Below are 12,743 nucleotides of genomic sequence, written 5' to 3'. Positions count from 1 at the left end.
AAAGAATAGCTGGCATATTCGATTACGGACCATTACTGTTTAAAGATATTGATTGGTAAGCTATTTTAACCCCTAGATGGAGCAATCAGTCCTGCTTAACATAGTGAAATCAATATGTGCAACAGGTTCAGCATTAGAACTTTGGCTTGCTGTGTATAAAGGGAGACCGGGGATGATCGTAAACCCTTTTCGTCTAACCATGAATAAGATTTTGTCCTTGAACTCTTATATTTTAACACAAGATATCTGCTTGTCAGCTACAAATATCAGTTATGATTATAAAGAATATAAAACCTTAAGATTATAAAGCAGACTTCAAGAATAGATGTTGAATAAAAATAATTACATTGTTGCAACCTAATTAGTAAGTATTACACTAGTTTGGGTCATTTGCAATAAGAACAACAGCAAAAATTGAACAAGCATTATACAGTTTGCCTCGTAACAGTTTTAATATTGAAGTTGTATGTTACCTATATTTGTATGTTATCTATCTACTATATTTTAAAATAACTCCATAGCACATGTCTGCTGCCTGCATCAAATAACTCAAATAGTCAAGACCACCTGACACTGTCTGCTTTTCTGCTGCTGTAAAACTTACATTATCTGTCTTAAAAAGAGATTCTTTGTCCTGCACGTTGACTTTGCTGACAGCTTTTTTTCAAATTGTATTCTGAAACATCCTTTTTTCTACTGTCTAGGCATGCTGAAAAATCAAGAAAATAGGGACAAAGTCTTCCATGGAGATTGGTTTTGTTACAACTCTCCCCACTCCTGTCAGGTATTGTTGTTGAACGAGGATAAGAAATAATCATGATTTAAATGCATCCCCATATTTCCCTACAAACACAAGTTCTATGATTAAAATAGAATAAATAAGCAATTATGCAGACTTGGTTCAAAAATCACTTACAGCTTTATGTCTCGAAACACTTGAGTGACATCAGGAACAAAGTGGGTATGTACTCCAGTGACTTGTGCTTTTACGACTAACCCTGTGTTAAGATTACACCTGCTTAAAGACACCTCAAACATATGACCCCTTTCTTTAATCGTGATTCTTTTTTATATTGTTAACCAGTTGGTTCTTTGCCCACCAAATGTTTTATATTCCTTTGCTGACACAAAACTTGAGCGAAGACTTAGAATATGGTATAACATAACATCATGTGATGTTGTATAAGCCACATAGAGTTAAATACTAATGCAAAACATCCAACCTGGAAGTGGTTGAATGTTTTGTTTCATTATTTGTCTCGACAGGGCTTATATAACATCACATGGTGTTTAATTCAGCAAGCAGAAAACCTTTTTTTTAAGGTGTAAATTAATGTAGAAGAGCAGAAAGAGGTGCGATCATAGAAGATAAAGACTTTCAAAGTTTATGGACACAATGACTGTTTTTCAGTATATAAATGTTATAATAGTCTTTTCATTATCATTCTGCATTGGTCCCTTACACAGTCCAATGAAATTAATAATTTATAGTAGCTTTAAAAGTTTAAAGTTTAAAATATTAAGATAAATGGTTTGAATCCCTGAACATGAAACTTTATCCAAAAGAATGACCAGTTATCAAATGTTTATTTATGAAAGTTTATTAACAATGTAAATATATGTATTTTTTATTATCCAAAATACTTTTTAGCTTTTTAGACATATAATTATGACCCTAAATAGCATTTGTTTTTAATATGAATGTGCCTGTTGCTTAGATACACGTTCAAACAATCTACTCTGTTTTCATCTTCAAAAATATTTTTAAGTTGTATATAGTTATGTACTTGTATCATAAAAGACTGTAAAAAAAACATGTTTTGCACGTCTATATACGGTACATGTGCTTGGGAGTGCCATTATTGAAGAACAATTTGTTCAGAAACACTCAAATAACCTTTTTCAACCACAGGATGAGGATGTTTTTTCCTGCGTTATTCTAATCGACACACATGCTATGTACATGTTCATATGTTCAGTCTCCCCCCAGAGCCCGAATACAACGTCACACACCCTGCAAACGGACTTTCCAAACACGTAATGGGTTATTTTCTTTGCAATCTCATCTTCCGGTCTTCCGGAATGGACTTCACCAGGTTTTGATTTGAAAGTGGCACAATATCCCTTATTTTAAGCACAGGGCACAATTATTATTTTATTTTTATTTTATTTATTACTTCAAATGTGACCTGAAACATCTGATCGCTGAAGATAAGTTAGCTTATAAGATAAGTAGGATGTTTCCAAATTAAACAGCATGAATGAGGTGAAAGACAGATATCTGTCAAAATGAAATTGGCAGAATCTTTTTCTGTCATGTGGTTAAATGGACCAAGAGATGTTTGAGATTAATTTGGGCTTTGGCTCCTCCACACCAAAGGAATAATTCTTACCAATACACATACAGTATGTGACCCCTAATAATGAACTATCTATGAAACCTTTACACCTAGAAACCCCTCAGTAAACACTCAGGGGGAAAAAATGATGCAATAAAGAATTTCTAAAATAAGAAACAGAGACAACAAATGCCAAATAATTTCTGAAGAACTTCAGAAGGTGGCTGGCCGCACACTGAATTCAGCACAGACTACAGAAGTCTATAAAAAAATAAAATAAAAAGAATTCTGGATAGTGCAAAAAGTGCAAAGTGAATTAAAAACAAATCTTGTGGAGACAGTCTGACTAGCAGTAACAACTCACCCTGTAAATGCACACATCTATATACAATATGAACACACGCACACACACACACACACACACACACACACACACATACACCAACACCCAGTGAGGAAACAGTCTGTTGTATAATTTCCACTAAATGTCATGCTAAACATTATAAAAGGGGAGACACGAACATTTCCAGAGCATTCGCCCTAATAATTGCTCTCTCACTCACATCTATCCAACACTCGCACCAACAGGTGAGTTCTTTTTTACTTTCCTTCTTTTAACTATGTTGTATTAATTAGCTACTTGTTTGTTTTCTGGAATAAATATGAATTTATATATATATATATATATATATATATATATATATATATATATACATACACACATACATACATATATACACATATATATATATGTATATCAAAACTGTTCACATCATTACATCATCAAATTTAGATAAATTTTGGTCAATTTTTAACACTCAAAATCTTCAGTTTGAATGACAAGTGTTTTAATAATCATTAGATGTTTCAAAGCTAGATTATTTTGCCTTCTGATTGGTTAAAATAATCACGCACTTCTCAAACCAACCACTGAATTAATTGTTATTCATGTTACACATAAAATAGCATTGAAAATCAAGGTGATGTGACAATTTACATACTGTTTACTGACAACACTGCATTACGCTGTAGTTTTTTGTTTGACATGACAGACTAAAACAGCTAGGAAAAAGAGACAAGCAACCAAATGGTGTGCTTTCCTTTCCTAAAGTGCAGATGCAGTTGAGGTCTGTGGATCTTACAAACTCAGTGTTTTTTTTTTTTTTTTTTTTTTCCTGTTCAGAGGCACTACCGACATTTGCTGAGGAGAACGAAAACGCTATAGGAAAACGCTACAAAGAAGGTGTGGGAGGTAAAACATCCTTTTGTGTTAGCTAAACTACTGCAAATGAAATCATAGGAGGATCACCCAGCCAACAGATATAAAGGGTAAGTTACAAAACTCTAAAAAGTTTTGAGAGCTCTACATGAGGAGAAATGAGTAGGTGCAACCTTCTTTTTTTTTAACACAAAATGACTTTGTTTTTGTCTTTTAAAGGGCCACCTCTTTATTTAGAAGAGTTTTTATTTAGTTTATAACCAAGAAATCACGTTGTTGTTCTTAAAAGTATTCTTTGTGGAACCCTCTACTTCTTATCAAAAAGTTCTACAGATCAGTATTTTGATTTCTGGGATATTTAATGCATCAGTGCATCATGGTCTTAGAAACAGCTAGAGAACAAACAGTTCTTCGAGGAAATTGAAAAGGTTCTGCTTTTTACATCAAGTTAAATAATCTTTCTTGACTTGATCTTTTATTTTTAAGAGTGATAGCATTAGCTAGTTAGGATAATAAAATAGTTGTATGATAGATACTGGATAACCAAATTTTATGTTGGAAATATGTTCAAATGTGCAACTTAGATAAGAAACACTAGATAAAATTCTATAGATGCACTGTAAAATTCTGAAGCATATGATAAGACAATGATTATTTTCCTGTTATGGCCAATAACAAATAAATGGCAGATACTTAGTAAACTAAGAAATGACAAATTGCTGTATATGCGTTCCTATAAAATACACTAATGTGGAGACATTCATATTGATGCTGGTCAGTCATTTTTCAAAAGCATGGAAATCTAAACCCTTTTTAAATCTAACACTTTTTAATGTTTTAACTTGCATATCTTCAGCAAGTGCCACAGATCATGGAATAGATGCCACTTTAACCTCAATTAATTCTTACCTACAACAACAATAAGCCAAGATGGTGGAACTGGGTGGAGCATGGTGCCCAAGTATTCAACACTATCATTTGTTTGTTTCTTGAATGTACAGTACATGCCCCACATTTATTGGTCTTTGATTCATGTGGGTTAAGAGAAAAGCTACACGCTATAACAAGTGAGTGGGTATACAGTGGAAAAAAAGTGAGTCAGAATGAAATGGAGAGAATTTAGGTCTGCTCTCTGTTCCATATCTGTAATATATATTTTTTTTAATTAGATTTCAGGTTTAATTCCATGATTATGATTACGACTATGAATTCCACAAAATAATATGGAAACTAAACTGATTTTACTGAATACTAAAGTTTCTATAGTGGCATAAATGAAACTTGCTGTCTGTCCAGACTATTCTCATATCTTGAGGGAGTTTATCTTGGTGAATGGAACTGAGAGAAGGCTATATTCAGACTGAGAGATGAATAATGAGTTTCAATGCCTTGAGTAATCCTCATCAATATCAACTTTTGGCTGAACAAATTTGTATCAATGTACATGGCACAATGGCACAACATTGCAAATGACTGGAAAGTTGCACCCTTGCATGTAACCAATATAAACTGAACATCTAATAATTAGTCTTGATGAAGAAAGATACAGAGTTCTGAGAAGCGCAGAAAAAAGGGTAATTAAATAACATTGCTACTTTTAGTAATGTGCTGTAATTAATATTTTTTAGGGAGGAAAAAAGCATATAGCATATTTGAAAACATTCGTTACTATTCAGCACCAAAATAAGGCTCTTCTCTGATTTCCTACATCTGTATCTCCTTCTTATCAAACCAAGTTGCTTACTTGAAAAACCCCCCAGGTGAAAAAATTTGACATTTATCATACTTGATGTGGTTAATGTCAAATGTCAGAGAAATAAGCAACACCATCCACACGACTTCTTATACAAGTTCAGAAAACCGCAATGACAATGGTGCTCTAAAATCCAAAGATGAAGATTTTTTCTTTCTTTCTCAGAAGTTACATGTGCAAGATTCTTGCTTTAAGTCCATCCAGGGTTTTAAGAATCATAACACTGATAATTCTATACTTTTACACAATTAAGCATCCAACAGAAGTTATCGCATTACATCTAAACACATATAGAAGTATTACACATTGAGGGTGAATCAGATAAATGGTCCAGGTTGGATTCTCATATAGTTATAATATTTAGTAGCCAAACACTTGTACACCGAACAGACATATAATCCTCCGACGTGATCCGGGACATCATTACAATAAACCATCCACTTGTTTCTGATGCTGGGATCCTTCTGAAGTCTGTACAGAGATGCAAATGGGCTATTTAAACTGGACACGTCAAAGCGAATGTTCTTTCACTTTTCCATCTGTCCTGTTGTCGACAGATTCCAGTGCAGAAACTGAACTCACATCTGTATACTGTATCCAGTGTAGACAGCGTCAGTGATTATAATGGGTTCTAACTGCTTGATGCAACGTGACCCTCACATCCGGTGTAGGCAAATGTCATCCATTAAGCGACTGAATGCCAGTGAGTGGAACCTATGGTGCGCTGGTGTATAACTATTCGGCGATGTCTTGCTCTGGAGGCAGTCATATGCAAATGTATTTGCCCATGAAATACACAAATTTCACAATATCAAAACGAGATGTTTTTGGAGCTTGGTTAAATAAATGCTTTGTTTAAAATGAGGAGGACATTTTAATCTATTAATGTTTTAATGGTACAAAGACCTCTTATATGTCAAAAAACAAGGCAAATTTAAATGATCATGTCATGACCCCTTTAAAATACGAAGGGCCCACCACTGCTTTTCCTGACCTCTTGGTTCCTGCTCAAGGGAAAGTGTAGTTTGTGTTTAGAGAACCTGCACAGTGAAACAAGAGAAAGAAAAACAACCTCCATTTCATTTAGCAGTTTTGAATTCAAATGAGTTTAGTTATACTATATTTGGAAACAAAGCAAAAGGTAAATGTATTTGCACAGGAAATACTTTGCGCTAGTACTTGGAGGGCTGATTAATTTCACTTTCAGTCCTTGGTAGTACGTTAAAGTTAATGAACTGTTAGCTCTTACAGTTAAGTATAACTTCCTATTTATTTCTATATAGGAATGCTTCAAAATGGTCCTGGAACATACAGAGGTGAAGAAAACCGAAGCATTCACCAACATCAGTACCAAGAGGAAGACTATCCCACATTTTCCAGCATACAAATGAAGCCCAGAGGAAGCAGATCACCTCTTAGCTCAGCTAAACTCATGGCTACCAAGGTAACAGACTGGAAACTGCCATATTTATATTTAGAAATTAAAGGAATATTAATAATGTTTATTTAAGTTCTTCCACTAAAAACCAGTCCTCAAACATAGTTTGACAACTTTAGAAATTCACAGCTCAAGTAACATCATATTGAAGAATGTATACAAGTGCTACAACACAAAATGCCTGTATAAATTTAAAAATGCATTCCGCAAACTTTGTATATATACTTTTGTATCTCAAAATTGTATCTTTTTGTGATTGTGATTTCAAAGGTATCTGTTGCTATGGAGAGTGATCTCAGAGGTGCTAGCTCATCGCGCATTCAAAATTCCTCTCTACAACAGCAGGTACAGTCCAATCATAAAAGGTTTCACTTCCATAGCAACACCTTTCCCAAAAACTAAAGGATTAAAGGTGCAGTAAGCAATTTCTGAGAAACACCAAACAAACACACCCCACCTGTCATTGCTCCGCCCACCAAAATGCACGAACATGCAATGCAAGAGTAGATGTCTCATTATCATAGCTGAAGAATAGCTGAAAAAATTAAGTGAAGATGACGAACAACAAGGAAGAACAAAAAAATTAACAAATAGTACACAAGAGTATATATAAGCAAGAGTTTGTTGTTTGTCGCCGACAGAACACTAGCTCCAGACAAACAATGACACTAAACTGTCCTGTTACTAAAGCTAACATTACAACATCAGCATCTTTTGGTTCTGTGAAACAGCAAAACCAATATTACCCACGCACAGTATGGAGCAGAAACAACACAACCTCTGCGTCAAGTTTTCAGGTCTTTCCACTTGGGTCACTTCTTTGGCACTGGAAAGCTTTTTTAATATTAACACGGGTCCTGAAGCTCATAACCCTTCTTTTTCCAATGATTTCCTCTGACCTTTACTCATTTGTAATGTCTATCAGCCATTGCTCTTTCTACAGTCTTTCTTCAAATCTCCCTCTTGCTCACTCTCTCTCCTCCCCCATCATGAGTGGACACGACCCCTATTGCTGATTGGCTACAAGTGTGTTGTGGTGGTCGGTATGATCCACTTTGAACAGCTTTTCTTAGAAATCGCTTACTGTTCCTTTAAAAGGAATTGATTAGAATTGCATTTTAAAAACTGAAACATGTAGCATTGGGTAGTATAAAAATCATGCATGATGAGTTTCTGTTGTCTTTATCTAGAGTGCCAGTGAAAATACAAGCAAGTGTTTTAGACAGCACAGACCATCAGTATTACGCAAAGGCAACCAGCCTTTCCCACAAGGTACTGGTACTGTAGACTCTATCAAAACTGAAAAATATAAAATAATTTTTCTCTAAAACTAAACTTTTCATAATGCTCCACAGGATGTGGTGTTCATGACTGGGCTGTGGACACTGTGTGTAAGACAGAACCTGACAGCAACCTGTCAGACCCGGGCCCACTTTACACCAGCCAATCTGAAAACAGACTCAGTGCCTCTGTGTCAAGTCCTCAGCCTGGAAGCCCAGAAAATTCTGGGAAGTGAGTATCTGGTTTGAGTAAACAAACACACGAACAAGAAAATAAAAATACATAATGTCCACATGGTCTCAGTTTTGTGCTAAACTAAGCATTTTTTATATATCTCTAGGCATCCATTCAGTGTTCCAGGCAGTTTTCTGTGTATTAAAGGACAATGCAGATGGCCGGGGTGCTCAAAGAGCAGGGAAGTGTTCAAAGAATATGGACATTTCTTAAGGTGAGACAAAACAATTTAAATTAATTTAATAAATAATTCCAACAATACCCGATAACCAACATCTTTATGTGTTTTTCATAATCTAGACACCTTTCTACTGACCATGCTCCTGGGGACAGAAGTATAACCCAGCTGAGGGTGCAGAAAGACAAAGTACAATACATGGAGAATCAGGTATATAACCCCAGTACTCAAAAACATGATCAACATACTGAAAACGGCCTGTTCTACATTTAACCAGCTTACGTGGGAAACACAGAAACCATTTATTATGTATCACAGGGGCTAATGGTAAATAAATGCAGAGTGAAAATAAAGAACATGGTGGTCAGGAGGTTATAAGATTAACTGGATGATAAATGAATGCTTGCTTATGACACTGTGTTATATTTACTTTGTAAATGTCACTGTTAGTTGACAGCAGAGAGACAGAAACTGCAGGCCATGCAGCTACACCTGTTTGATGTCAAATCTACCTCTGAGGTAAGCGCTCTTATGTTAAATTATATTTAAAATATATCATATAGCTGTTTGCATTGCGAATAACAATATAACTATATATATATTTACACACACACACACACACACACACACACACACACACACACACACACACACACACACACACACACACACACACACACACACAATAACAAAATTATTAACCAAGCCAGATGACTAAAAAATAGGTATACCATTGCTTGTTGAGACGTTAATTAGCAGCCAGGTGCTAGTAATTACATACACTTGATAAACGATTATCAGGGAGTGGTTCATTCTCTATAAAGAAAAAAAGGAAAAATAATCTGCTCACAAAGCTCAGAATCTGTCTGGGTAAAGTTACAGATTGTTAATACATTTTAAGACGTGCTGTGTCACTTACTACGGTAAGGATATGTATTGCTCTGAGAAAAGCTTAATCAGTTGATCTACAGACCTATGTTAAAGATTGAACTAACATAATGCTATAGAAAGGAAGCCAGGCAAAAATGGTAGGTCTGGAAAGTATGGACCAAATATTGTCCCCACTAACGTTTTCTACCAGATAACCATCAAGCGTGCTGATGAAGGGATATCTTGATTTGTAACTGGTTTATGGATTTTTCTTCACACCAGTGTATTCTTGAGACAAATGCAAGGCCATCTGTCTGCCAGCTAAATCTGAGCTGAAATTGGGTCACACCAGACAACGATGATCCTCAGCCAATCTACAGTAGTGGTCCTGGAGTACCCCCAACACTGCACATTTTGTATGTCTGTCTTATCAGCCATTTGGGGTCTTGGAGTCTTTATGAGTTGAATAAGGAAGGGTGAGTTTGATTAGAAAGACATCCTTATGTGCAGTGCTGGGGACATTCCAGGACTGGGGTTAGGAACCACTGAGCTACAAAACTGAAAAAGGGAGCGTTAGAAAAGCCAAGCCAAAACCATGTGTGAGCGGCACGTAAACTTATGCCATTAATCGAATTGTGCCATAATGACAGCAGGGTCTGTCTATGTTCTGTTTGTCGTTTGAGGTTGTTTTTTTTTAACCTACTTTTAGGGCCTGATGAAGGCCAGATGTTTTATGCCCAAAATTATGTATTGATGCAATTTTATCCTTCTGATCTCAGGGTGGTAACGGTGTGGAGAAGCCGGGACATCTGCCAGGACTCCTTGAACCTGCAGCATGTCAGAACACAAATGGTCTCTATGACAGTGAGAGAGTGGCAGCTGATGCGTTAACACAAGGATACTGGCAGATCTCTACCTCACAAGTTATACCAGGTCATTCAGCAGCCAAACACACTGTTGTTCTATACATATTTTCAAACACTGATTCAGAAACTGAACATATGTATATTCAATTTCAAACATTATCCACACACAACACCAAATTATGTTTTTCATTTCTGTCCACAGGGATTATCCCCAGTTTTGAGTATTATAAGTTAACAAACATGAGGCCACCATTCACCTACGCCTCTATGATACGATGGGTAAGCACTGCTGAATTAAATATCCTGTAGGCCTATATTACCTTTTAATTTCCTGTCAGTCACATTAAAGATGTCTTCTATGCCAGGCAATCCTGGAGTCCCCAGAGAAGCAGCTTACTCTAAATGAAATCTATCACTGGTTTACCCGCATGTTCTTCTACTTCCGTCACAACACTGCCACATGGAAGGTATGAGATACAGTATTTGTCATTCCATGACTCACTGCCCACAAACAAGCCAATCCTGAAAGCCACATCCTCTCGTTTACATACCAGAAAACTTTCACAACTTGCACATCAATGACAAAGTGATGACCTGGCTGTGAAATCACAGAATAAGTCATTCTTTTATTGCTTTGTGTGTGTAGAATGCTGTTCGGCATAACCTCAGTCTTCATAAGTGCTTTGTGCGCGTTGAAGGAAGGAAAGGTTCTGTTTGGACTGTAGATGAAGAGGAATTTCTCAGGAGAAAAGGACAAAAGTTACACAGGTAAACTGTACTTGCTGCTCTGTAAGGATGACAGTATAATTTTGTGTAAATTCGTACAAGTTTTTTACTGTTTGTGGATCGTTGCAGTGTTTACCCGTTCATTAACTAGACTGTGGCGGCCCATTCATTATGAACCAAAAATATGTTTAAACTTCTCATAACATAAAAGGTCTTTAATGTTGTTTTGCGCCATTACTAATGCAAAGTATCTGTCAAACAATCTAAAATCAAAGGCACAATATGGATAAATCCATATCCAATGTGGATCAAATCACAAAAGGCTATGACTTAAGTCTGTTGCGCTGCGTGTTTTAAAGCGAAGCGTGCAATTTGTTCTTCAAGCTCCACCCATTATACCCAAATTACATCCAGAGAGGGGTAGCTGGACTTCACACTCCACACATTGCTCTCCAGTGAGCAGCCTCTCGTTTTCCGCGTCTCAGAACGACTCGGTTCACAGTGAATGAATGCAGTAAACTCCATTCTGCATGTGAGTTTAGTGTGCATTTGGGAATGCAATGGGCACCAATTGTACTTTTTCACATTTGCATAATTTCCAACATTTTTATGGGCAGATGATTACAACATTTCACTAGATTTGTAATGAGATGTGTTTGTAAACCTGTTTTCAGAGAAACTGGCTGCAGTTTTCCACCAAAATAAAAGCTGAACTGCAGTTTTCCATCAAAATGAAAGCTCAGGAAATTAGGACAAATGTATTTTAATATAAGTATTTTAATTTATTTTACAGTGCATTTGTTTCACTATATATGGCATTCTGTCATAGGTATGATTTTTTATTATTATTATTATATTTTATATTCTAATTGTTTGGCTTCCTAAAACAAGTGTGAATGTAATGTAGACTGGGCCACTATATCACAACTAAGTCCCCTTTAAAGTTCAGGTACAAGTCAATTCAATGACTTATCTTTTTCTTTGTTCAGTTTGCACACTGAACATGGGTTGGAACATTTAATTTTGTACTCGCAGTGCACCAGATTGATGAGTGTAATTTTATATAATGCTATAGATATTTATATAACTTTGACAATTTGAATGCCCCAAGACTGCCCAAGGACCTCCCACCAGTCTCAAAAAATCATGTGGAGAAACAGAGTTGTATAAAATAAATATAAGTAAAAAAAAGATGGCTGATTAAAAAAAAAAAAAAAACTACCTTGAGCTCTTTGGATGGATCTAATAAAGTGGCTGTATGGTTGGAGCTGGGAGACACCTCAGCCTCATGGACTAATAAAGGCATGCTGTTTAGTTCTGAATCATAAGAGATTGATTGTAATTACAGCACCTTTTCCTCTAGGGACCAGGATATGGCCTGGATGGCACCTTTTCACCTGTTTCCCCTGACTCCACAAGGTGAAACTTACCAGATGTCTGGCCCAAATGGACACTGATTACGAGATTGCAACAACATTCAATCACTATGTGATATAAATTACAGACATGGTGGTTTTAAATGTATAGCAGGCAGTCTATTTCAGACCTTTTAATTTTTTTTTTTGTGTAACGAATTCTTTAATAATTAATATAAATTTAACTTGTAAGTTAAGAAATGGAAGTTCAGCAAATTTTCATTATCCTTCTCACATTTAAATGTAATAAAAAGTCACAAGTATATAACTCTTATAATGTCAACATTTGTACACCAATAATGATAGTAATGACAACGTTAAGTATGTAAATACATTTAATATGGTACTTATTGTTGAAAGCTACAGTAAAACGACTGCTGTACATTATTTTCCTTGAAAATAAAATATTTGATCCAAACTGAAA

General features: G+C 35.7%; 1 protein-coding gene across 2 annotated transcripts in view; it reads left to right on the top strand.

Annotated features, from left to right (window-relative positions):
- Window positions 1-12,743, top strand: part of foxp3a (forkhead box P3a) — a 16,026-nt gene extending 3,283 nt beyond the window's left edge. Inside the window, exons 2-15 of one of the 2 annotated variants that reach the window (XM_081349213.1) lie at window positions 705-784; window positions 3,523-3,591; window positions 6,595-6,755; window positions 7,020-7,094; window positions 7,940-8,021; window positions 8,105-8,261; window positions 8,371-8,478; window positions 8,565-8,652; window positions 8,893-8,961; window positions 10,092-10,245; window positions 10,381-10,457; window positions 10,544-10,645; window positions 10,825-10,946; window positions 12,268-12,743. In XM_081349213.1, the coding sequence (XP_081205339.1) occupies window positions 6,597-6,755; window positions 7,020-7,094; window positions 7,940-8,021; window positions 8,105-8,261; window positions 8,371-8,478; window positions 8,565-8,652; window positions 8,893-8,961; window positions 10,092-10,245; window positions 10,381-10,457; window positions 10,544-10,645; window positions 10,825-10,946; window positions 12,268-12,361 (1,287 nt within the window). In that variant the 5' untranslated portion in view covers window positions 705-784; window positions 3,523-3,591; window positions 6,595-6,596 and the 3' untranslated portion in view covers window positions 12,362-12,743. Of the gene's footprint in view, window positions 1-704; window positions 785-3,522; window positions 3,669-6,594; window positions 6,756-7,019; window positions 7,095-7,939; window positions 8,022-8,104; window positions 8,262-8,370; window positions 8,479-8,564; window positions 8,653-8,892; window positions 8,962-10,091; window positions 10,246-10,380; window positions 10,458-10,543; window positions 10,646-10,824; window positions 10,947-12,267 lie in introns of those variants that run through there. The other variant, XM_081349214.1, reaches the window with a different exon arrangement.

Source organism: Scardinius erythrophthalmus (assembly GCF_964197995.2).
Source record: "Scardinius erythrophthalmus genome assembly, chromosome: 20".
Taxonomy (NCBI): domain Eukaryota; kingdom Metazoa; phylum Chordata; class Actinopteri; order Cypriniformes; family Leuciscidae; genus Scardinius; species Scardinius erythrophthalmus.
This window is presented reverse-complemented; position numbering and strand designations above follow the sequence as displayed.